At 37.5% G+C, this 27865-nt stretch overlaps 1 protein-coding gene across 6 annotated transcripts in view; it reads right to left on the reverse strand.

Moving 5' to 3' along the window:
• Positions 1–27865, reverse strand: part of UNC13B (unc-13 homolog B) — a 128085-nt gene that overhangs the window by 81019 nt on the left and 19201 nt on the right. For all 6 annotated transcript variants that reach the window (XM_045580026.1, XM_036433455.2, XM_036433453.2 and 3 more), the window contains exons 2-8: positions 23245–23274; positions 19655–19754; positions 17962–18079; positions 16705–16828; positions 14189–14262; positions 13246–13303; positions 3268–3508 (exon numbers count right to left, since the gene is read on the reverse strand). In XM_045580026.1, the coding sequence (XP_045435982.1) occupies positions 3268–3508; positions 13246–13303; positions 14189–14262; positions 16705–16828; positions 17962–18079; positions 19655–19754; positions 23245–23274 (745 nt within the window). The remainder of the gene's footprint in view (positions 1–3267; positions 3509–13245; positions 13304–14188; positions 14263–16704; positions 16829–17961; positions 18080–19654; positions 19755–23244; positions 23275–27865) is intronic.

Here is a 27865-nt window from a genome sequence, read left to right on the forward strand (position 1 = left end):
ACTGCAAACATGTTTATTCCCTCAAGATTTTTAAATGTTCTTCTTATAAAACTGTACAACTTCAGAATTTAGACTATTTCCAAGAATTTAGTATTTATAGTAATAGAGAAGTTTAAAATATCAATGCTAGTGATATAATTTCTTCAAAAAGTTTTAAAGGAGAAATCATTTCAAACATTTAAGTTAAAAATGTCTATAATAAAAGTTTACTTACAGAGGTGGATTGGAGAGGGTTGCTGGGGGGAAAGGGGGGACACATGTAATACTTTCAACAATAAAGATTTTTTTTAAAAATCATGTTGCCCAGCTGGCATCGACCTATGAACCAGGAGGTCATGGTTTGATTTCTAGTCAGGGCACATGCCCAGGTTACTGGCTCAAATCCCCCGTGTGGGGCAAGCAGGAGGCAGCCAATCAATGATTCTCTCTCACCTATCTGAAATTTAAAAAAAAATATATATATATACATATATACATACATATATATATATATATATATATATATATATATATATATATTTAAATCATGTTAATTTTTCCTCTGCTGGAACTGATTAAGTATTTACTTTTTAATCTCATTTCATATAATACAGTTAAACCAAATTTATATGGGATCAATTAAAAAAAAAATTTAGGGGGAAAATTTGCAACTTAAAGTACATCATTAATGCTCCTCTAAGAATTATTATAGCAGTAGCCCAGGAAGTAAATAAAATTATAATAGGGTATTTATTAGGCAACTGCAGTTTTCCAGCAGAGTATGTAATCATTTAGGCTGATGTCCCATTATTACTACTGTATGTTCATCTAATGTTTGCAAATACAGAGGGGAAAGAGGGCCAAAAATGTGTGTGTGTGGGAGGGGGGCTGTTGTGTTTTGTTTTATTTTTGCTATTATGTGTGTGTTTTTCTTAAACAACTAAAATCAGATAAATAAAACAGACAAATATTTAAATACTAAACCGCAAGGAGTAGGGACCAACTAGAGCAGGATTCCTGGCATGTTCCTTTTTAGAATCAGATGATAAAGAGTGAGAATCCTATTTGATGGCTGATAGATGAAAATATTTTCATTGAAAGTATACTCAGTAATGATAGTAAATTGAGACAGGATGCTGTCTAGCAGGTGGGCCATCATCTGAGGCTCAGGATATAAATATTCACCAGTTTGGTAAGATGGGGCAAAAAATGAGATTATTGCCCAGCCGGTATGGCTCAGCGGTTGAGCACTGATCCAGGAATCAGGAGGTCATGGTTTGATTCATAGTCAAACAAATGATGATGTTTCAGGCTCAATCCCCAGTAGGGGGCATGCAGGAAGCTGTCAATCAATGACTCTCTCTCATTATTGTTTCTGTCTCTCTTTCTCTCCCTCTCACTTCCTCTCTCTGAAAACAATAAAAATATTTTTTTAAAGAGATTATCCTAAGGTACCATAGGTGAATTTCAGCAACCAAAATATGTGCTAAATTGGAATGGTTTTTGAAAAAAATAATCTCCAACCAATGAAACAATTGATTCAGGTAAGGATCATCAATGGATGCTAAAGTCAATGGGTTAAAGGTTGTTGGGGAAACAGAATATTGACACAACCTCAGATATAACCCAGAAATCCTTAATTACAAAGGTGAAAGGTAACTTTACTTTAGAAAAATAAATCTGTATTTTTATTAACCACGAGATAAGACTAAACACCAATAATGAGACAAAGTAACCTTATGTGAAGGAAACACCATCTGTACTATTTTTGCCAAAATGTTTAATCTGATTCTAAACATGAAGAAACAATTGGACAAAAACAAAATTAAGGGCATTCTCAAAACAACTGGCCTGAATACTTCAAAAAATGTAATGTCTTAAAAGCCCAAAAGAAAAAAGAAAAAGAAAGAAAATTTTGTTAATTATAGGAGACTACAGAATCAGGAATATCAAATGTTTTGCACCATGATCATTGACTGACTCCTGGATCAAAAAGGAAATAACTAATACATATATTACTGGAGAAATTAAAATATGGTCTATATATTAAATAATTTCATTACATTATTAAATTTCTTGAGTATGATTATAGTATTGAGGTTATGTAAGATAAAGCTCTTTTTCTTAGGAGTTATATGCTGTAGTACATCTTGGTAAAATAACATGGTATCTACAACTTACTTTTTTTTTTTTAATATGATTTTTTTTTTTTTAAGAGATAGAGAAATAGGAAGGAAGAGGGATAGATACATACGTACACTGATGAGAGAGAAACATCATGGATTGCTGCCTCCAGCACGCACCCTATTAGGGACTGAGCCTGCAAGCTGGACATGTGCCCTAACAGGGATTCAAACCTGTGACCTCTTGGTTCCTGAGTGGACGCTCAACCACTGAGCCACATCAGCTAGCTGCAACTTACTTTCATATGGTTCAGGGGGAAAAGGTATGTGTTTATTAATATACATTAGAGAAAATGAGATAAATGTGACAGAATGTTAATACAACTGTAAATCTAGGCAATGTGAATTTAGGTGTTCATTGTATTATTTCTCTAAATTATAAGTTTGAATTTTTTTAAAGTTAGAGGTGTGGGGGAGCATGTATTTATGTATTTGCTTTTATAGTCATAAATATATGACAATAGTCTATGGAAAGATACATAAAAAACAAATGAGGGTGGTAAGAAAACTGAGAAAGGAAGGGGATGAGGTGAAGGAGGACAAAAGTGTGAATGGGAGATTCTTTGCTGTATGCTGTATTGCACCTTAACATTTTTTTAAACCATGCAAATGTTCTATATATTTAATAAATTAATAAAATGAAAAATGTAAAGGTTTAGCAAAAACACTGAATCTGCTATAGAGAGATCCATAGTAGTTTTCTTCTGAAATTCTCAGGGAAATATTTAGGTAGGAAGGGTTATCCAAACATTTAACATCTGTGATTTTATTTTATTATTTTTTTTTTATTTTGGTAAAGGGTGAATCAAAATTTCTGGGCTGAGCAGAGAAGTGAGCAGGCTTTTCCCAGACATCCACCTTCAGTGGGCATTCTCTCACCATTTGAGAATCGCTAATCATAAAGAGGAATATTACTGATGGAAACATATAAATGTGAATGTGTGAAAGAGAAAAAAGATAACTGTACACAAAATAACTGTATCTTGTCCCATCTTACTGCTATGCTTCCATTACCACCTCAGGTTAAAGGGCCCAAATCCTGATGTCAGCTGTAAACTGGGCTCAGCATACTAGGGAAAGAAAGTGCTTTGTTTCCAACACCCACCTGAGAGCCCGCCGCTCTGGGTAATCGAGGTCATAATCATAACTTTGCATAGAATCATTGCAAGAGTCCCGGGAACTGCCCTGAAGTAGCAGCTGCTGTGGCAATCGCACAGGCACAGGGAACTGGTGCACAGAAGCGTTGGGCTGGGAAGTCGAATGGTAAGGAGGCGGGATGCTGTTGCTGGTCTCACTGCGATAGTCACTATCTCGGTCATCGACAGCACTATCGGGATCTTCAAAAGCTGTGGAACAAGCACAGTCAAAGCTTTACTCAATTCTTTAGAATTGTTTCTGCTTCTAACTGAGGGAGCCACCAGCTACCTAAAATCAAGAGCAAGCTGAGTTGCACCCGAGTCCAGTGTCCTCAAAGACGTGTGCAGAACTGTCTCAATACCCACTAGTTTCTCCCCTTATCAAATGAGAGATAATACTTGGTTTAATTTTAGTGCTGATTCTTAGATGAGTTGCATTTTTCCAATGCAGAATTCTTTGAGATTCTACTTCTCTAGCTATCATAACCCTAAGTTATGGTAAGTGTCATAAACAGATTCTGGTCCTCTACTACTATCAAAATGAGGGGGGGAAATCGTTTTTCCCTATCTTAAAATGAGAATTTGTTTAAAATTGTCTTGTTTTCAGACCTTAAAATACATGGCTGAACCAAACAAACAGGTCCAACATCAGAAGCTGGCCAAGGAAATCAGGAAGGTCAAGCCAAGGCTTTAGAGTCACCCTAAAGGTCCAGCACTAAACGATGAACACAGCTACAAATCCTGCCCCAAGCAAGAATAAAAATGTGGAGCACTGTGCTTGGAAAGGGAGCTCAACCTTACTGTGCTTTATAGGTTACTATATAGGGAAGCCATTTCTGACACCATCCTCATATGTACCTAATTAATAAATCCCCATATTTCCTTTATTGCCAAGTTCCCATTTGGCTTGCAATGAGGAAAACCAATATTCACCATCCCAAAAAGGAGATACTTTTAGCAAATGATGGACTCCTCATACTAGTAATAAAATAAAATTAAACCTTGGTAGTAGTATGGGAAACAGAAGCTCCTGATGAACATAGGTTAGGCTTTTACATTTTCTCATGAAGGAGATAAGGACCTACATCCATATAGTAGAAATTAAAAATTTGAACTAGGGTGGGAGGAATTCAGGCAGAAATGATAAAACTTGGAAACAAGCTCTGGTTAGTGTGACTCAGTTAGTTGGGCATCATCCTCCATGCACTGAAAGGTTGCCTATTCAATTCCCAGTTGGATGCCAGGTAAGGAGCTTGCAGAAGGCAGCTGATCAATATTTAGCTCTCACTTAAATGTCTCTCTCTCTCTCTCTCTCTCTCTCTCTCTCTCTCTCTCTCTCTCTCTCTCTCTCTCTCTCTCTCTCTCTCTCTCTCTCTCTTTCTCTCTTTCCCAAAATAAAAATAAAAACTTGGAGACAAATGGAAGGTAACAGGAAAATGACCCTTGGGCTTCTACATTATACAGCCTAGTAGGTAATTCCACTAAGAGAGACAGGGAGCAGCACAAACATGGGCTTTACACACAAGGAAGAAAATTTGAACACTGGGTTTGAGACAACACTTGTGGATACAGCAGGATACAGGGGTAAGCTTTTCTCATCTGAGTTTAAGGCGATATGTGAGCATAAGAAGAAGAAGGGGGAAAAAGAGGTTAGTGATTAGAACCCCAAGGGAAAAATCAGTACAAGAAAGAGGCTAACCTTCAAAATGGGCAGGAACAAGATCAGTCAAAAAACACAAAGCATTCTGATCACATATTAGGAAAAAGACTTTACAGGCACTGGTTTTAATCCTTGATGTATTTGTTGTTCTGAAAACTAGAAAGGATCAAAGATTGAAAACCAGAATGCCTTTCGGGTTTAATTCTCCATGAACCCACAGAAGGAATAAGTGTGGGAAAAGTCAGTACTGAATTATTCATGCATACAGGGAGAGGGGGCAGATACAAAAAAGAAGACAGAGCAAAAAGTCTACTTAAATTCTGGCAGGAGAAGAATTAGCACATAATCCAGAAAACCAAAATTGAGTATCTAAAAAGGAAGCCTTGATAGACAATCCTACTGATTGTGAGGTCAGGAGAGAGCAGCTCAGCCAGAAGTAAGAAGCCCATGATCCAGAGCCAGGCACTTAGTATAGAGACCCTTAGTTTCTCACTGCATCTCACCTATTACTTCTAAATAATGCTGTGTGTGTGTGTGTGTGTGTGTGTATTCTTTTTTTAATATATTTTTATTTATTTCAGAGAGAAAGGAAGAGGGAGAGAGAGATAGAAACATCAATGATGAAAGAGAATCATTGATTGGCTGCCTCCCACACTCCCCCTCCGGGGATCGAGCTCATAACCCTGGCACGTGCCCTTGACCAGAATTGAACTCCAACCCTTCAGTCCACAGGCTGATGTTCTATCCACTAAGCCAAACCGGCTAGGGCATGCTTTGCTTTTTTATTTTGCTAGGTTAAGGGGATGAATATTCCAAAACTTTCCTAAAGGCTGACAGCATTTCTATACAAAATAAATAAAATACAAATATTAAGAAACAAAATGCCTATGGAAAGAAAAGATTGGGAATAGAAGGAAAGAGAATATGAAAAGTAGGAGGGAATGGGAGAAAGGGAATATAGGGAAGTGAAATGAGACAAAAGAGAGAAACAGAAAAAGAGAATGTGGAAGGGAATGACAGAAAATAAACCTGTAAAAGTAAACTGGAGAAGAAATCTAATCTGGGACAAATCTGGGCCACAGGCACAGAGCAGGCACCCAAACAAAACTGCATGAGATACTGAACAGTGAGGCTCCGGTGAGGAGTGCTCCTGGATTAAGTGCCTGTCTTTAAATCCAGAGTACAGACTGAAATTTACCAGCTAGAGAAGAAAGAAAAAAGAATTCAAACCTTTTTATTTTTCATTAGTTACTTATTTTCTATTTAAATTAAAACCTTAAGTTATCTGAGCTCTCTTAGGCTGCCTTTGAGCAGTTTCCTAGTGAAAATGCTCAGGATTCAAACAGCAGAAAATACATACTTCATGAGAAATTCCAATATCAGGACAAAATTTAGTGCCTCTTAGCACCTATTAGACACTAATCACTGGGACGCAGCCAAACCCCTTGCCAGATGGGTAACAACCAGTAATGTTCACGTAGGGCTGTGTATCCTGCTGGAAAGGACTGACTACCCACTCTCCAAGCCCTAGAACAAAGTTAGCCCACCTGGGCTGCTTCAAGCAAAGAATTCAAACCATGTCATCAGCCTCTTGCTCACTTCACCAAACCAATGACCTCCCCCAGAATAAACCTTCTCCTTCTAGTCACTGCACTCCTTAGTCAAGAAACCAAAGGAGAGGGCTTCCTACACTGGTGGCTGATGGTACTGCTTGTCTCTGGCAAAGAAAACTCAGAAGATCCTGTCAGAATTATAACTGGGACTTTGAAATTTATCATACACACACAGTCTTTAAGAAACCAGCCTGAAAGGATATAACATTTCACTAAAGATAACTATCTCCTGAGGTTTAAGGAGCGTAGGGAGGTGAAAGGAGGGGTGTGAAATTATATATGCTTATAATATGCATGAATATCCAGCTTTATAGTTCAGAGAGAGTATGTTAAAGGATAAGATCAAGAAAATTATAAGGAATTCAAATTCTTACGTACTCTGCTGCTCTCCCCAGCCCAGATAGGTCCAGTGACCTAAGAACACCGCAAGTGGTAGCAAGAAGAAGAGTGACAGAGATAATTTTAGGAAGAATTCAAAGATCATTTCCCCAGCCCACCAATTATTATATACCTTACCTTATTTGAGCCTTTGCTATTTGTATTCCATTAATTTTACATAGCATGTAAAGAGATCTGCCTTCTACCTTGCATAAGACAAATATAAATACAAAGTACTCTTGCTCTCTACTAGTCACTATATGGGGAATAACAAAAAACGACTGCTTCCATATACTCTTTTTAAACCTCCTCTGGCCTACAACATCATTTAGAAGCTGATACACTCTTCTTTGTCTTTGTGTTCATTAAACCTGAGCCTACCACAGTATAGCCATGAGAGGCTCAGTCCTGATACAGTGGAGAGTGATTCCCTTTTCTGGAAGCGGTGATGTCCAATTTTGCTTCTCTCCATTGAAAGTTAAAAGGCCAAAAAACAATCGCACTCTCTCATTTTTTGATATGTAATAAAACACTGTAGCCAGTTGGGTCCTCAGAGATAACATTTTTCTTAATTACCTATAAATTTTAAATAAAATCTATTAATACACAAAAGCTTTGAATGAAAGGAGAAATGATGTTTTCTACTCATTTTTCAAAATAAAAAATTCAATATTAATTAAATTTAAAGCCTTTTCTACACTCAAACTAAATTTGAGGCAACAAATGTGACAAAGAAATCACTAAAAATAGGCCTTTATCCTAAGAAACAATGAATAATAATTTGGCTTCATATTGGTATTGAAGTCAAAGCTAAGTTATTCTGGCCCTGCCACATACTAGCTATATAATCTTGAAAAAGCTGTAAAGATTACTAGAGAAAATTATTTTGTCATATTGTCAGATTTTTGCTTGCCTTATAGGTTCCTGATAAATAGGTAATGGGAGGGTCAGCACACTCTGACAGCCCTAATGTTTGCCGAGAGATTGCCAATGTCTGGGTTAGAAATCCCTCAGAGTTCTGCGGATGCAGTTCCCTTGAAAGCTGGCTGTAAAGGATCAAAATTCTAGAAGCATTGAATAATGCCAGACAAGGCTGGCTTCATTACCTGAGCTAACTTCCAATCCTGGGGATATGGGACTACTAATCACAGGTGGTTTAATTTATCTATACACTGAGTGTCAGTTTTCTTCCTATGTACTTAACTTCTTCCTGCCACCTATGTCTTCTTCTCTGAAAGGATACTGTGCCATTTTTAAATTTTAACAATTTGTTAAACTTTCTAACCATGGGGAAAGAGGGACTTCAGCTGAAAATTCTCCCAGGCCATAGCACAGTTGTCATAGCAACTGCTAAGGGGTAATTACCTTGTTTCTTTTCAAAAGAAAACTGAAAAATAATCACATAGAATTTCAGATTAGCTTGCAACCTAGATTGCTCCAGGCAAGTAATAATAATGTTTCTCAGTGAAACTCTGGGACCAAAGAAGGCTCTCCTTACAAGACATGCCTCATTCCTCAATGTTCCACAGCACTGCACAGCAGTTTCTCATACATAGTAAGTGGTCAATAAATGCTTATAGCATGAGTAAACCAAACAAGTGACCCCATTCCACTACAAGGTTCATTACTAACCCATTAAAATAACAATAGTTATGCTGTCTGGACAACCAGTTCCCTATTCTCACTTAAGCTTGTTACCATTATTATAAGAGAAATAACACCAGGTTAATTAAGCCAGTTACCTTCTCCACCCCCAAAATGCACTACAACATTTCACTAACAATTAATGAGAGCAGTTAGATTTTACTAGGGAGAAGGACCAAGAAAGGGAGGGGGAAAATGTTTCAGGTAAATAAAATTATCCATACAAAAGCACATTTAATGAACTGATAATAATGCTAGCATATTTGAAAAAGAGGCTTCAGGGTAGGGGCATGCAGGAGGCAGCTAATCAATGTATTACTCTCAGATGGCTGTTTCTCTTTCTTTCTCTTCCTTCCTCTCCCTAAAAATAAATTTAAAAAGCTTTTTAAAAAAAGAATTCATGAGTTCATAGTGACAGTCATAAAAAAAAGTAGGATAGGAGAAGAGGAAAAGACAGCTACTCAATGTATAAGTAATGAGAGAATTAGAAAATCATCACTTTGCAACCACCAATGTGGCTATGATTTATGATCATAACAGATTCTAATATCATATATAATAAAGAGGTAATATGCAAATTGACCATCATTCCAACACACAAGATGGCAGCCCCCATGTGGACACAAGATGGCCATCACAAGATGGCCAGCAGGAGAGGGCAGCTGTGGCAACCAGGCCTGCAGGGGAGGACAGTTGGGGGGGGGGGGAACCAGGCCTGCAGTGAAGGGCAGCTGGGGGTGACCAGGCCAGCAGGGGAAGTTAATTAGGGGCAATCGGGCTAGCAGGGAAACAGTTAGACATCGATCAGGCTGTCAGGGGAGTGGTTAGGGGGGTGATCAGGCAGGCAGGCAGGCAGGCAGGTAGGTGAGCGGTTGGGAGCCAGCAGTCCTGAATTGTGAGAGGGATGTCCGACTAAACGAGCAGTCAGACATCCCTCAAGGGTTCCCAGATTAGAGAGGATGCAGGCTGGGCTGAGGGACACACACACACATGGACACACGTACACAAATTTCATGCACCGGGCCTCTAGTTAATGAATAAAAAGTTATGAGAAAATAGGATATGTACACACAGTCTCAAAGTAGTATGCCCCCCTCCTTCAAATTACTTATTAATTACAAGGGGAGAGAGGGGGTGGGTGGAATATCCTAATAGTGGAAAGATTCAGAAAACAACATCTGAATTAATTAACATCGCATCACAAATAATTTTTTAAAAATAGTATCAGCTATGTAGTAACCAGAATCTAATTGTGAAGAAACAATAGGACAAATCCAGACTTTAGGAAATTTTATAAGACAATTTAACTGGATCCTTGCCAGTTGTCTTATAGAATGTGGGTGGAACTCTAACCTTTTGCAAGGGCAGCTATTGGTGAAGAGAGGTTAGCCCATGCATTCCCTATCTCCTGGGGCGGGGAAAGATGAATAAAGTTTGGGGATGCTGGGGAGCCAGACGGGTTAGATGTCTATCTAAGCAGGAGAACTGCTCATCTGAACTCTATACCTATCTGTAGGTACAATTAGAGCTCATTTAGACCAATTCTTTTTTATACATCAAGGAACTAAAGTAGACAAGTTGAAAGATTTCCAAAGACACTCAGAGAGACAACAGCAAACATATATCTAGAACAAGGACTCAATGACTCCATTACTCCTCTTAATAACTTTTAACTAGTAAAAGTAGTACTTAATTAGCTCTTTAGAAAATGTAAGAACTGGAAGGGTTTGCTGGACAACACTTAACCAACTAAGCCACACCGGCCAGGGTCCTTCCTCTTAAGTTGTAACTGGGAGCCCTAACCAGATTGCCTCAGTGGATAGAGCATTGGCCTGGGGACTGAAGGGTCCCAGGTTCAACTCCGGCCAAGGGCACATGCCCACGTTGTGGGCTCAATCCCCAGTAGGGGGTGTGCAGGAGGCAACCGATCAATGATTCTCTCTCATCATTTATGTTTCTATCTCTCTCTCCCTCTCCCTTCCTCTCTGAAATCAATAAAAATATTTTTTTTAAATGTCATAATCCCACTACCAGAGACAAACTTGGTTAATATTTTGGTGCCTCTTTTTTCAGATATTTTCCCTCCAATTATATAGATTTGTTTCCCTGAATATATAAATCTACTTCGGGCTGCCTTAACAAAATGCCAGACTGGGTGGCTTAAAAAACAGAAATTTATTTTCTCAGTTTCTAGAGGCTGAAAAATCAAAGATCAAAGTTCTGGCAGGGTTCAGTTTCTGGTGAGAGCCCTCTTCCTCACTTGCAAATAGCTGTCTTCTTGCTGTGTCCTCACATGGCAGAGAGAGCTCTGGTGTCTTTTTATTTTTTATTTTTTTGTTAATTCTCACTCGAGAATTTTTTCCATTGATTTTTAGAGAGAAAGGGAGGGAGGAAAGGAGGGAAGGAGGGAGGGAGAAAAAAAGGGAAGGAGGGAGGGAGAAAAAAAAGGATGGAGGAAGGGTGGAAGGGATGGAGGGAGGAGGAAGAGGAGAGAGGGAGAGAGAGAAGAACACATTCAAAAGATACTACATCAATTGGTTGCCTCCTGCATGCACTTCAACTGGTGCCAGGGATCGAACCTGCAACCCAGATATGCGTCCTTGACTCTGAGAAGGCTGACACTCTAGCCACACTAAGCAGGGCTCTCCCTCTTTTTAAAGAGGCACCAGCCCTATCAGATTAGAGCCCCCAACCTATGAAATAATTTAACCTTTAACACTTCCTCACAAACTTTATCTCTAAATAGTCACATTGAGGGGTTAGGCCTTCAACATGAGTTTTAGAGGACACAATTCAGCCCAAAAAGCATTCTGCCTCTGTCCCATAGCCACAAATTCATATCCTAATCACCTTCAAAATATATACATTCCATTCCATTAGCCACAGAAGTCTTAGCTCATTTCAGCATCAACTCAAGTCTAAAAGTCTCATTTAAATATCAACTAAAAATCAGCCCAGCTGGCGTGGCTCAGTGGTTGAGCACTGACCTATGAGCCAGGAGGCCACAGTTCGATATTCAGTCAGGGCACGTGCCCGGGTTGCAACCTTAATCCCCAGTGTGGGGCGTGCAGGAGGCAGCTGGTCAATGATTCTCTCTCCTCATTGATGTTTCTATCTCTTTCTCCTTCTACTTTCCTCTCTGATATCAATAAAAACTTATTTTAAAAAGAAACACACAGAGAGAGAAACTTGCATCAAGTTAGTGACAGAAAAATAAAAATAAAAATTCGCTCATTACAATCATTTTGGAAAGGACCTCTAGACTTTCAATTCACAACCTGGTCTTCAATTCAGATTCTTCTGGTCTCTATAGCCCTAAATGTTTGATAAATTCCATGTCCTAAATAACCAAAAAGGGAGAAGAGTAATAAATCATGAAAAAATAGGTTTTCTTAAATAAAGAAAAAATGTTGACCTCTGCCATTGATCTTACTTTTATCAGGAAAGTAGCCTATAGGATGGAAGGCAACCAATGGATTTATAAACCATAAAAAGAGGTTTTAATTATCAAAAACAATATGATAGAAGTAATATAACAAAGCTGTTCAAGGCATGGACTATCAAGTCAGGTTGTCTGTGTTTGAATATTTACTATACCACTTACAACCTATGTAATTTGTGGCAAATTATTCAATCTCTGTATAGCCTCAGTTTCCTTATCTGAAAAATGGAGAGAGACAAGAGTAAAATGTATGTCTTAGGGTTGTTGTGAAGATCAAATAAGTTAGTTCTTTTTAGTTCTTAGGCCAGCATCTAGCATACTCTAAGACCTCAAAATGTTAGATACTATGGTTCTTATTATTGCAGTATTACTACAATTACTATTACCACCAATTTCCACATGCCTGACATGTGGTTCAGAAAAACAATAGTAACAACAACAAAAGTACAAAATACACACACACACATCCCGCAGATTGAAAAATTGAAAGAGAAGCGACTCTAAATCAGTCCTTTAGTGAATCCTCAAGCTGTTTTAAGAGAAATTAAGGAGAAGGTAGCAATATAGCAACAATGCCTGGCTCATTTCAAGAAGAAATCTGTGTTATTTGGATAAGTAATCTCAGGAGAAATGACATGTTCTCTCACTCAAACATTTATCAAACTTTATTGAGGTGTACTATACTATGTGTCAGGTATATTAAGCCAGATGCTAGGAATTCAAAAAGGAAGAATGTCTATGCCTTTAAAAACTTTTTGCTCCTGTCAAAGAAATATACATAGATTATAATACATGATAGGTTATATAATAAATGTATGCACAGGGTACTATAGAGAAGAGACAGCTAGCTAGACTTGCAGGAAGGAAAAAGTGGCAGAAAGAGTTAATGACGTTAAACAAAGTCTTAAAAAAAATAACTGGTAAATGGGGACAGAAAAAGTAGAATCATTCCTCTTGGGATAAAAAGTTAGCAAATGGACAGAAAAAATGAGCACCATTGCCCTGCCTACAACCACACAAAACCAAAAGATCTCTTCCTAAAGCTACTGGGCAGAGATCACTGGAGGCATGGGTCTGCAAAGGTGTGTTTCTGGAATATATTCTGTTTGCACACACCACAATGCCATCCTCCCCAATTCAAAATAAGCCACATTTGGAGAACTCACAGAAAGCTGTGATTAAGAGCGTCAGAGATAAGTTTCTCACTTACAACACTGGGCGGCAGCACTGGGCAATGGCTTCCTCTGGCTTTCTTCTTGAATAGAATACTAGAAGCAGAAAGAAGAAAAAAACAACGCATATAATAAGAGGCCCAAGTAAAGAGGGGGGGAAATCACAGATACATACCTGTAAAAAGGTTTAGTGTTTGACAAGAGTCAAAATTTTTATTGAAAAGAAATAGATGATCCTGCTGCTGATTTCCCTGTGTGATCCCAATATAAAGGCCAAAATATCAGACAGGACACTGGTCCAATGCAACAGGCTAAATCAGGAAAGCAGAGCCCGTTTTGGCCAAGGACACTTGCCAAGTAGCTGTAGAAGGCTTAGTCTCTCGCCTTTTTTTTTTTTTTTTTTTTTTAACTTTAAAAAAAATTATTCCTGGAGGATATTTATTGATTTTTTAGAGAGAGAGGAACAGGAAAAGAGAAAAACAGAGAAACATCTATGTGAGAAACACTGATCAGTTGCCTCCCATACACACCCCGATCGGGGATTGAACCCACATCCTAGGTATGTGCTTGACTGGGAGTCAATCCTCTAACCTTTTGGTGCACAGGACAATGCCATCCTTCAAAAGAGCACACAAATAAGGATACATAGATCCAAAAATCTGGGACCTAGCAGAAGAAATGCCTTTGTTCATCTATGTAACTAGCGGACAGTTTTTCTAGTATACGTTCCTTCCCCACCAATCTAGAGCCAGACTAGTGCCAATTCAGCTACTTCTTGGCAACAATAAGATGAAAAGGAAAAGTCAGAGAAAAATCCTCCTAATGAAATGTCAGGCAATCTTCCAGATGCCTTTTTCTTTAACATAGTTTAAATTCTTTCATTCTTCAACATACTCACAGGTCCCTCTGTTGAAAAACTATTAAGTGTTCTATAAAACAATTTTCTTTATCTCTCCATATTGCAAATAAGGCTGTTCCTACCTCATTGTCAGCACCCAAGGCATTGATTTGCTCCAATTTGTAGGTCCAATATCTGGCTTCTTCCTCTGGGATATCTATCATGAAAAAGAAGAAACCAGATTACAAGGTTAATAATTTAATCATGAGTCAATAATGCTTTGTTCAATTGGAAATCAAACTTAAAAGGGTGGTAGCAATGGACTAATTTTTCTAGTAGCTTCATTCTTTCTATGAACATTGTATTGAATCTTTACAAAAAATAAACAAAATAATGTTCTATTATTCCCACTGGACTAGAAGACTTAATATTGTTAATATATCACTACCCAAAGTGATCTACAGATTCAATGTGATCACTATCATAATCCCAATATGTTTTTTACAGAAATAGAAACCACATCCTAAAATTAATATGGAATCTCAACAGATGCCAAATAGCCAAAACAATCTTAAAAAGTAAGAATAAAGCTGGAGGTCAGATACATCTTCCTGCCTAAAACTTCACCTCCTTCACCTTAAACTGCTCTTCTGCAATTAGTGGCAGTATTCAAAGTCTTATAATAAAACCTTCAAATAAGCTACTATCTAGTTTGTGTTAACACTTCCTCATCCATAAAATGATGTACCCTGTAATTATTTAAAAGAAGTGAGAGGACAGGAAGAGCTGCTATGCTGCAGATCCATAAGTTCTGATGTAGAGTAATATAGAATGATTCTCTAAGATACATTGTTAAGTGGAGAGCAGCAGGGACACCAAATGTGTTGGAATATACTACTATTTGCTTTTTTATAAAGAGATTAAGCCTATATTTGCTTATAGACTCAACGACTGGCTCTGCAAAGAAACACAAGAAAGCACTAATCGTCACAGCCTATGAGGAAGAGAACTTATTTGTGAGGGAGGCTCAGTAATTTTCACTGGATAACTTTTTAAACCACAGTGGATGTATTCTTGCCTTACCCCTTAAAATAGTTTTAAGAAAAATATAGAGCTATGATTATGTTTACTGCTGTATTATTCATAATAGTATAAACTCTGAACAAACAAAATACCCAACAAGAAGAGTGATTAAATGTATTATGGTTTAAATTAAAGGTCTAGGCCCTAGCTGGTTTGACTCAGTGTAAACAGTCAAAATTAAAATTAAACTAAATTAAAACAAGATAGCATATAAACCAATTAAACAGAAAAAGGTTAAAAGGATTGTGAAATACAAAATGTTAGCAAAGATGTGTAGAAAGGGACATCTCGGATTCAGCTGGTAAGACTATAAAATGGTACAATCCTTCTCACAAGTAACTTGGCAATACTATGAAAAGTAATGGTGCATATACTATTTGACCCATTCTTTATTTTTTTAATTTAAACTCTTTATTGTTTAAATTATTGCATATGTCTCCTTTTTCTCCCATTGACCTCCCCCCGGTCCCTCCCACCCCCTTGACCCATTATTTAAATTCTACATTAAGGGCTTTTTCCTAGACTCACAAATGGGCACAGATATACAAAGCTGTTCATTACAGTAGTATGATATTGACATATATATATTTTTTAAAAACCTACATGTCAATTAATAAACATGTTGCTTAAATAATTTATCATATAGGCATCTGTTCAGACCAGCAAGATAGGCCTTAAGTATAATATAGAACAATGTCCAAGATAATGTGCTTTTGTACAATAGTTCATACAACACTTTATGCAGTTATGTGAGGCTTAATAACAAGGCATGTTCTGAGAAATGTATCAGTAGGCAATTTCATCATTGTGCAAACATCATAGAGTGTACTTACACAAACCTAAATGATATAACCTACTATACACTAGGCTTTTTGGTATACCACCATCAGATAGGTGGCCCGCCATTGACTGAAGTGTCATTATGCGGCGCACGACTGAATCACTATATGTAGTATATACATGTGATTCAAATTTTATCAAAAGAAATTTCTGCAAAAGAAATTTCTTATTTCTAAACCAAGACAAATGAAAGTTAACAGTGATTTATTTCTTTAACCACTGCAAATGGAATGCAAAGGAGGTGAGAAGAGAAACAACTTTTATCCATGTACATTTCCATACTATTTAAATTTTTGCCAGAAAATGTACTTTTTGTAATTTTCTAAAATTTCCTTTTAAATTACTATTCTACTTATTAGTGCTACTTCTCTGTTAAAATGAACAGATCATATGACATACATTCTCTTCAAGATAATAAATGTTAAAATATTATCACATGAGTAAATTATTGATATTTTCTAACAAGTAGGTATTTCGTAAGTCATACTAAACAGTCATAAAAAAGTAAATACTTAAAAAGAATGCTTTTAGTATAGATTCTTTAATTAGCACCATTCTAGCATCAACTTTGCACTATCCCTGGGCTAGGCATTATAGGAAATAGAGAGGAAGAAGACAAGAATGCCCTAAAAAGAGATGGCTAATAAGACAAAAGACACAGGAGTAAAATAAATAGCAAACAATTTCAAACAATATGGTAAAAGTATTGAATGACATTAAAATCAAACAGACTCACCAAAAGGCAACTCAAACCTTGTATCAAGCAAAATTTTATGAGGAGTTGGGTTTCTAGTTCCACAGATCTCATCATCTTTCATTAATGTCTCTGCCTCCAAGGTGGACCACTCCCCGGGCCCTTCCTAGAAAACAGAGATATAAGTTTAAGCTTTCCTTTTGCATGACTCCCCTCTTGGCTTAAGAGCCAAGTGTTTTTCTCTGAATTTCCTTGTTGGAGAGCTTCTGAGGGCCACGCACTTCCTGATAAGGCAAACACACAACTGTCACCACCTACCTCTCCTGCTCTCTGCAAGCCCACCGAGGAAATAATTTCCGGAGTACCGAACTGGAAAACCAAGCTTCTCCATGGATTAATATTTAATCTGCGTCATTCTTAATGTTTCTATTTCTAACCAGCAAAGAGCTACTAACATTTCTAGTGAAGTAGACTTGAACTGGGCCACAATGAAAATGAACTGCCCATTGCCTGGGGGAGTACAGATTTAACCAGAACTAAAAGAAATTCCGGAAGAAGGTTCACATTTTCACCCCCCTCCCTTCCAGAGAAAACTCCTAGTCCATGTAAAAGATAAATAGAAATACTATAGATTCTGTCTAAATTCAAAGTGAGTGTGTATGGAGAAATTATGCTGAATTCTAGTCTGGGGAAGTGGAAATAATGTACAGAGACAATTGGCAATACCAATTGCCAAAACTGGTAGTTCCTTAAACTCTGTTAGGGTTATATGTAGAAAGAAGACTGAAACCAGTTCTCTGGGGATTATTGACCTAAAGAAAAAAAGCAGAAAATAGGATCCAGAGTAGAGAACAGAACCAATCCAGATGGCTGAGGAAATTTAATGGACTCCTCTCAGGAAAGTATCTTAGTGGGAAAGGTAAAAACCACAGGTACCATAAATCAATCACACACACTCTCTCCCCTCCCTCCTTTACCTCCTGATATCTCTCCTCTCTCTCTCTCTCTCCTCTCTCTCTTTCTCCCTCTCTCTCTTACACACACACACATATACACATCCCTCAAAAGTTTAAAGAGATGTTCTAACACCTTTAAATTCAGTCATAGGGCAGGGGAAAGATCAAACTGAAATAAAATCCCCTGAACCTCTAGGTGAGGTGAGGAATAACTGGTTGTATGCCCTCTAATTAGCAAGGGGGAAGAAAAATCTGAGATGTATAGATGAATATTAGTTGAATGGAGCTTGAGGAGAATTAAGGGCTAGAACCATACCTATAAGTGGACAATGCAAGAACTGACCTCATTCGACTGTCGAATAGTCTTCAGTGCAATCCACACGGTACCCACCATGGTGTCCCAAATCAGTCCTTTGTTCCATACCTCCACACTTAGACCCAGGTCCAGGCGACTAATCTCACTAAAAAAAAAAGAAGAAAATCCTTTAAATAAAACCAGATGATATGAATGAAACAGCTATATCTTCTGTTTACCTTGAATATTTTATTACCAGGATTTTGTCATCAAGGAAAATCAAAATGCCCCAGAATGCTGCACCCATTATTTAGATTCCTAGAAACCTATGTAAAGTATCTATAGAAAAATGCCTTTGTTAGTCTGTCCCCTCTCCTTTGGAGCTACAATTATGATTAGATTAATAGTTCCATTTTTTTAAAAAAAGTGAAGTAATATGGGCATTACTACAAAGGCTGCCTACGTACACTCTTCATCCACCCTTAGGCAATAGTCTTATATGTTTTCTTGTTAATACTAACACTGCCCACAACTTATACCTATGGATTTGTATACAGGAAACTTTTAGAAAAAACAAGGCTCCTTGACAAGATTTATTAAATGGGTTGTCAGCAGAAGAAAGAACATCCCTGAGAACACCTAAGTTTGATGGGAACACATGGTCAGGGACAGGTGAGGGACACCAGCGTGCCAGTTCATACCACACAGCCCCTCATTAGACATTAACTCATTAGACATTATCAGTTAAAGTAGGCACTGTCACTTATTAACAAGATGATTATCACAGGATAATGATAATGATTTTCCTATAATAATAACTAAGAAAAAATTTTAAAGAAATTATTCTGGAAAGCGCCAGATAACCAAGAAGCAAAAGCAATGTCATGTATTGGTGGAAGATCATCTTGGAAGGGCTAACTCAAACTTAACTATAGCCTAAGCAGCGGTTCTTAATCTGTGGGTCTCGACCTGTCAACCGCTAGCAGGGTCGCCTAAGACCATCGGAAAACACAGATATTTACATTACAATTCATAACAGTAGCAAAATTACAGTTTTAAAGTAGCAATGAAAATAATTTTATGGTTGGGAGTCACCACAACATGAGGAACTGTATTAAAGGGTCACGGCATTAGAAAGGTTGAGAACCACTGCTTTAGAGAAAAGCTTGGTTTCCCTATTGTACTATAATATTAAGATAAATGTTCTCAGATTCAAAATTTTGGGATGGGATATTATAACCATAGAATTCATATCAAGTGCATTGAAAATAAGTGAAGCAAAGAAAAAGTTCCCCTTTACATAAATACAATAGAATACAGAATGCAATAATGAGCTCATTTGTTCATGTACTTAAATGTTTCCTGAGCACATACATACATGACTTGGTTCTTTGGGGAAGACATAATCCAGGACCCAGTTCCTGTCTCTAAAAACTTCCAAGCTATCGGGAGTTGACTCACATTCATAATTCATCTCTAAGAATAGATTACAAATCCACAAGAGAATAAAACTGCAGACATATTTCACCTTCTACACACCTCACTTGTTCCTGTAACTCTGTAGTTTTCAAAAAGAATATTTAACATATGCTAATATATTGAAATATGTTTTAAACATTTAACATATTTTATAAACATTACACATACACAAAATCTTGGGCCTGTATTTGTTTAATCCAATGTAATTACCTTGAAAAGGCAATCAAATATTGCAGGTTCGCTGCTGCTGCAAAGTACTTACAACATAAAATCTTGTTCCCAGGAAGGCTGATCGCCACGAACGGCTACGGTTGTGCTCTTCACATTCTGCACTTTCAGGGTCACATACGTGTTAAATTTATCTTTGAAAAAATGCAAAATGAAGGTGCAATACTTAGTGCTCAGACTATTACCCAATCTCACAAAGCCTTTGGAATTAAATAATATCCAAAGTAAAGCATTACATATAGAAGAAATGGAAACATTTATTGTACAAAGTAGCATCATTCAAAACAGTAGAGTCGCAAAAAATATATAAAACACATATTGCTTTTAAAAGCATAACCTAAAAGTGTTTTAGAAGTTTAAAAAATACACACATAAACACATATAAACTAGAACAAAGCTTCATAAAATACGAGATGGTACATTGATATTTACTATTCTACTTTATTCAATCTATAAAAATATTAACATAGCCAACTAATTTGATTTTATAGCACACCTGCAGCTTGAAAAAACTAATATAATTTATCTAATAGGAAAGATATGTAACTTTAAATGTAGAAAATAAAAGTGCCATTAAAAGAAAGAAAAAAAAAAAGATTGTAGAAGAGGAAAAGGTAAACTCTAGCTGTTGAAAGGGATAAGAATTCAGGACAAACCCTCATAAAGAAAATGAATTTCAAGCTTGATCTATTGAATTATCAGAAATGTTTTTACAGAGTTGGGAAAAGGAAATTCTCTGAGAATAAAAGTTGAGTATTAAACAAAGGTAGGTAGCCTGAACCTCAAAACTCAGAGATCTGCCCAACACTTAACACGGCAGATTCTATTCTCACCATACTATCTTCACATCAGCCATGATAAGGGCACTGAATTCAGAGTTCTTGTATATAAATACTGAGGCTCGGTATACTTGGGAGGTCCCTGAGCCTGGCCTGCGCCCTCTTGCAGTCTGAGACCCCTTGTTCCTTTCCATCCACCTGCTCGCTACTCCTGTGGAGGTGGGAGAGGCTCCTGCCACTGCTGCTGTGAGCCCAACTTCTGGCACTTCCTCTGTGGGAGCACACTGACCACCAGGGAGCAGCTCCTGTGTTGAGCGCCAGCAACCAGTTGTTCCGCTATTTGGTTGCATATTAGTCTTTTATTATATAAGAAGTTAATCATCTATACTAATAAAAACTTACATGGTCCTCAAGCGTGACACTGCCACATGATGACCACCACAAGATGGCTGGCAGGGAAGGGCAGTTGTGGGCGAACAGGCCAGCAGGGGAGGGCAGTTGTGGGCGAAAGGCCAGCAGGGGAGGGCAGTTGGGAGTAATTGGGGAGGGGAAGGAAGTTGGGGGCCATCAGGCTGGCAGGGGAACAGTTAGGCATCAATCAGGCTGGCAGGCAGAAGCAGTTAGGGGCAATCAGGCAGGTAGGTAGGCAGTTAGAAGCCAGCAGCCCTAGATTGTGAGAGGAATTGGACCTAAATCGACAGTAAGACATCCCCCGAGGGGATCTCAGATTGGAGAGGGTGCAGGCTGGGCAGAGGAACACCCCCCTACAGTGCACAAATTTCATGCACTGGGCATCTAGTAGTTTTATAAAATGAAAAAGCAAGACTCATCAAACTAGCAAAGACTGCTTAAAATGATTACCTAATGTTAGAGATGTGAGAAAATGGTCTCTGTCATGCACTTCTAGCAGAAGGTAAATCTTTCTCTTAAGTATCATTAAAATGTATGTAGTTTATATATAATTCCCATCCATATCCAGTGTCCCAGTGCAGTAGACTGAGCTATGTTTCATCTCATATGATTTTTTACTCCACTCCCCATATTCAACCAGAGCTAATTAGATGAGGGGCAAATGTCACTCAAAAGCATTAAGTCTATGGGATGGCTAAAAGGTGCAACCAATATGATTCCTTCTCAAAATATTGTAAGTTGGGAAAACAAAGAAACAGTGGTAGCTGCGGGTTGATAAAGCTTGAATGAGAAGCATACACACTCCGCTGGAGAAGCCATCATGGACTGTATGCAAGCATAGAAAGCCAGCTGGAACAGATTCTCACAACAACAACAACAACAAAAAAGTCTTAATCCAAAACCAGTGGAGAGAGTAGAAAGCTCAGAACCTGCTTTGGTTCCTACTGCACTCAAGATTTTGTTTGGTTTTTCAGATTTTCCTGGGTTCCCAACCATGGTTTTTTTTTTTCCTAGCTATTTTCAGAACTCTTTCTTTCCCCAGCAGTAAGCAGAGTAACTTGACATTCACAATTAAGGAAATATGTATAAAAATAAGGAGATACTATTTTTACCTTCAGGAAGTATAATGGATAAAGATTAAAGAGTTTCATATTATTTCATGTTGATAAGGATTTGGGAAAATAAACCCCCACACACTGTGTATGTTAGTATAATCTAGCAAAAACTTTCAGAAAGTCAATGTAGCAGCAGCTACCAAATATCTCTAAAATACATACTTTTAGCCCAGCAATTCAATTTCTGGACTCTAGCATACATTTGCATTTGTAAAAGCAACGATATAATGCACAAGAACATTTACTTCTTAAAACAGCAAGAAATTAGAAACAACATAAATATTCAATCAAGTACTAGGGTACAAAATCTACAACAAAATTCTGTAAAACGTTTTTTTTAAAAAGAACCAAACACACACACACACACACACACACACACACACACACACACACACACGAAAATACTTTCATGATGTGTTGGAAAAAAGCAAGGTTGCACAAAGATATGTGTAGCTAATCCAGTATTGTATACACACATATACACAGAAAAAAGTCTGAACAATATATAAAAACCTCTAAATAGTTACTTCAGGAAGTGTAATTGAGTTGGTCAAGAAGTAAGCAGACTTAAACTTTTTGCTAGATAGATATATAGATTTTGATTTCTTTAAACTTTTACAACAGCATTGTTTTCCCCCCCAGCTTTCCTGAGGTATAACTGACAGTTTAAAATTATATATTTTAAGGTATACAATCTGATTATTTGATGTAAGATACACTGTGAAATAATCACCACAATCAAGCGAATTAACATATTCATGAGCACCTCTTATAGTTACCACTTTGAATGAGAGAGGGAGTATGTGTGTTGAGAACACTTAAGATCTTCCCTCTTAGAAAATTATAATACAAATATAGCCTACCAGTGTGGCTCAGTGGTTGAGCATTGACCCATGAACCAATACATCACTGGTTCGATCCCATCAGGGCACATGCACGGATTGCAGGAAGGCTTAATCCCAGTAGGGAGCATGCAGGAGGCAGCCAATAGATGATGTTTATCTCTCTATCTCTCTATCCTTCGCCCCTTCCTCTCTCTCTCTAAAAATCAATCAAAACATTTTTTAAAAGAAAATTACAAGTACTATACAATACTAGTTAACTGTATATACACACTGCTATACATTAAATCTCCAGAAATTTTTCATCTGTATAACTAAAACTCTGACCCCCTTGACCAACATCTCCCCATACTGATTTTTAATTGTTTTAATGAATTTAGTATATTTAATTAATTTAATAACTGAATTCAATAAAATTAATTTTTAAAATATTGCTTTTAAATCACAGGAAACATAGTAAGTAAAGATTGATCTTACCTGGTGAACCCTGGAATTTGGCTCTTTTAACTGCAAAAGAAAAAGAAGGCACCATGAAAAATTTCACAAATTATTTAACCAATATTTCCTGAGCACCTAATTAGGCCAAGCATTGTTAGAGTTAGGACTAGATTTTTGTTTTAGAGTCAATTTTTAAAAATCTTTATTGTTGAAAGTATTACATATGTCCCATTTTTCCATTGACCCTTTATTACCTACCTTCAGCCCTCCACCCCAAGCCTCCACCACCCTATTGTTTAAATCCATGGGTTATGCATATATGCATACAATTTCTTTGGTTGATCTCTTCCACCATCCCATCCACCTCCGCTTTCCCTCTATGCTCTACAACAGTCTGCTCTATGCTTCTATTTTGTTCATTAGGATTCCACATACCAGATGTGCCAGTTAATAATGTATATTTTGTAATAAAAGAAAACACGATAATTTCAAGAGAAACATCAAAAGTGCTTTATTCAAAGTAATGTCCGTTGCTAGCTACACATTTCCCCCATCTTTCAGGTAATTTGTGGATACTGTCCCAATAGAACTTTTCTTGTTTTGAGGCAAACCATTCAGAGACCCAATTTTCCACTTCTTCATGTTTTGAAGTGCTGCTCAGAAAGTACGTGTGCCATCGATCGAAACAATCTGAAGGAGCAAGGTCTGGTGAATACAGCAGGTGGGTTAATATTTCCCAGGCAAGATCTTTTAACGTGTCTTTAACTGTTTTTGAAGTGTGTGATGGTGTGATATCATGAAGCAAAATTACTTTGCTGTGTCTTCTGGCCCATTCTGGTCCTTTCTTGATTAAAGCATGGTTCAAATTGATTATCTGATGTTGGTAGCGATCAGTATTAACTGTTTTCACCAGTCGCCTGCCTGCCTGATTGCCCCTAACCCCTCTGCCTGCCTGCCTGATCACCCCATAACTTCTCTGCCTGCCTGCCTAATCGCCCCTAACTGCTCACCTGCCTGCCTGATTGCCCTTCACCGACTCTACTTACCTGCCTAATAGCCCTTAACCACTCTGCCTGCCTGCCTGATCACCCCTAACTACTCTGCCTGCCTGCCTAATCATCCCTAACCACTAGCCTGCCTGCCTGCCTGATGGCCCCTAACCACCTCTGCCTACCTGTCTCATTGCCTAACCACTCACCTGTCTGTGTGATCACCCCTAACCACTCTGCCTGCCTGCCTACCTGATCACCCCTAACTGCTCACCTGCCTGCCTGATAGCCCCTAACCACCTCTGCCTCAGCCCAATGTCTGGAATGACGTCCAGAAAGTCATTGGCTATCCGGTCTAATTAGCATATTATGCTTTTATTATTATAGATTACAAGAAATTGAAACCAGGCAAGTGTTGCTCAGTGGTTGAACATCAACTCATGCATGAACAAGATCAAGGTTCAATTCCTGATCAGGGCACATGGCCAAGTTGCACATTGCGCCCCCAGTAGGGGGCATATAGGAAACAGCCAATTGATGATTCTCATCATTGATTTTTTGTTTTGTTTTGTTTTTAAGATATTTTTTATTGATTTCAGAGAGGACGGGAGAGGGAGAGAGATAGAAACATCAAAGTTGAGAGAGAGTCATTGATAGGCTTCCCCCTGCATACCTCTTACTAGGGATTAAGCCCACAACCCAGGCATGTGCCCTTGGCCAGAATCAAACCTGGGACCTTTCAGTCCACAGGCCAATGCTCTATCCACTAAGCCAAACCGGCTAGGGCATCATTGATGTTTCTCTCTCTCAATCAATATATTTTTAAGCAGAAATAAGAGATGATACACTGTGCCTACCCTCAAAAAAAAAGGTGTAACTTCAGCTCTTGAGTTTCTCTGACCTTGCTGAAGAATCAAATCTACAACTGGCACCCTTGAGATTACAGAAAATAATCCTATTCACCCTGGCTCTGCATCCAGTGACCTGGTTCCTCAGGGACAGGGAATGATAAACTGCCTCGTTCTAGCCTTTCTACTCATGAAACAATTTCTGAAGGCTTTGGGAACTAGTTCCCTTGTTTGCAACCCTCCTGCTTCAGAATCTAGAATTAAAGTGTGTCACCTCTCACATATAATAATCACCATTTCCTTTTTTCTTTAAAGTTTAACATTTTAGCCGGGACCGGTTTGGCTCAATGGATAGAGCGTCGGCCTGGGGACTGAAAGGTCCCGGGTTCGATTCCGGTCAAAGGCATGTACCTTTGTTGCGGGCATATCCCCGGTGGGGAGTGTGCAAGAGGCAGCTGATCGATGACTCTCTCATCGATGTTTCTAACTCTCTATCTCTCTCCCTTCCTCTCTGTACAAAATCAATAAAATAAAATAAAAAAATAAAATAAATTAAAAAAAAGTTTAACATTTTAAATGATGAAAATCATATATAATCCCACTGCCCTGTTTTCAATCTAGCATAATATGTTTTTAAATTATTAATTTATCAAATATTCCAACATAAAGATGCACTAACTGTGACGTCTGTTAGCCACATGATCACATGAGTTGACTCAACTGTTCTGACTGGCTAGCAAGATGTCCTTATTCCTTTCCCCTCTGTTATGAGTAACCATAAAAGTTAAACACTCAGTTTAGGAAGAAAATAGGCCATGAAAAATCTTTTCCTCTCAAAGTAACAGCAAATATTTTCCAATGTTTATTCAGTCTTTGTAACTATCATTTTAATTAATCATAAAGGATGATGGTTATTAATATTGTTATCAAAATGGCAAAAAGGTAGATCATTTTTAATGGTTCCCTACAATCTCATGTTTTAAGTGTTATATTAAATCATTCTCCCTTATATCACACATTTAGGCTTTAAAAATTTTTTTATACATATGCTTTAGCTCTTCATTTTTATGAGGGAAAATGAAAGCTGGTTCTTAAGAAAAAGATGACTTACCTTTTTAAAAAACAAAGGAGGCCCTAGCTAATTTGGCTCAGTAAATTGAGCTTCAGCCCACATACTGAAAGGGAGGTCCCCAGTTCAATTCGGTGAAGGGCAGGCTCGATCCCGAGCCGATTGGGGCCTCTGTTTTATATTTTTGCTATAGGAAAAAATAATAATTAATAAAAAAATATACTGACTGTACTATTAGCAAGGTATTATTTTAAGTGATTCACATGTATTTTGTCATTTATTCTCTACAATAGCCTGATTAGGTATGTACTAATATTATCTCCATTTTATAGATGGGAAAATACAGGCACGGATTAAGTAACTTCTCCAAGGTTACACATCTAAGTTACTATGTCAATAAAACATAGATTCTTATCACTAAGATATAGTAATACCAAAATTCATTAAGTGATTTTTAAAAAAATGAGAATCCAACAATCTGCTACTATTAGATCAAAAAACATAAGAACAAAAATAAAAGAGAAATCCTTAAATATCACTGCTAACCTTCTACCTGACTTCATAGCAATTTATTATAATTTAAAGAGAATACTAATAAAAATATAAATAAATACACTACCCTGCCCCTGAAAAAAAATTAATTTCTGTAAGAATCAACAAAATTCACTACCTATAAGCTCCTTTTCAAACCAAAAGACAAACAAGTACTTACGTCAAACTTCAACTAACAAAACCAATGACTAATTCTAGAGTAAACACAGTCCAGGTTATAATTAAACATGTGCAAAATGCTCAAATATATCTTTTAAAATGTTTTCTAAATAAATAAACCTCGGTTGAAATAGATTTTCATATACACAATCAGATTTCTATGGTTACTATTTATTGGAGCTCATTCAAGCTTTGTTATACATGGACAGCACAAGGACATTCTTTAATTCACTTAGCTTAACGTTTTAACTTTAAAATATATTTTTATTGATTTCAGAGAGGAAGGGAAAGTGAGAGATAGAAACATCAATGATGAGAGAATCATTGATTGGCTGCCTCCTACAAGTCCCCCATTGGGGATGAGCCAGCAACCCCAGGCATGTGCCTTGGACCAGAATCAAACCTGGGTCAATTTCTGGGTTCTCTGTTCTGTTCCATTGACCTGTATGCATGCTCCTGTGCCAGTATCAGGCTGTTTTGATGACAGTGGCTTTGCAATATAGCTTGATATCTGACTTTGTGAACCTTCCAACTTTGTTGTTCTTTCTCAAAATTGCTGTAACTATTCAGGGTCTTTTTTTAGTTTCATATAAGTTTTTGGAGTATTTGTTCTTGATATGTAAAATACTAGAGGCCCAGCGTGCAAAATCGCACAAGACCCAGAACCACCACACCGCGAGACCAAGACCTGTCACACAGCGAGACCCATCAATGCAGCCCCTGGTGACCAGTCATTTGGTTGTTATGGCATTACAGTCACTAACTTTTTATAATATAGATGCCATTTGTATTTTGCTAGGGATTGCATTGAATCTATAGATTAATTTAGGTAGTATGGACATTTTAATAATATTAATTCTCCCAATCCAAGAACACGGTATATTCTTTCCACTTGCTTATACTTTCTTCTATCTCTTTTTCAATGTTCTGTAGTTGTCTGAAAACAGGTTTTTTTTACCTCTGTGCTTAAGATTATTTCAAAGTATCTTAATTTTTTTGTTACCATGGTAAATGGAATTGTTTTTTTAGTTTCTCTTTCTAAG

Source organism: Pipistrellus kuhlii, unplaced genomic scaffold (genome assembly GCF_014108245.1).
Source record: "Pipistrellus kuhlii isolate mPipKuh1 unplaced genomic scaffold, mPipKuh1.p scaffold_m20_p_12, whole genome shotgun sequence".
NCBI lineage: Eukaryota > Metazoa > Chordata > Mammalia > Chiroptera > Vespertilionidae > Pipistrellus > Pipistrellus kuhlii.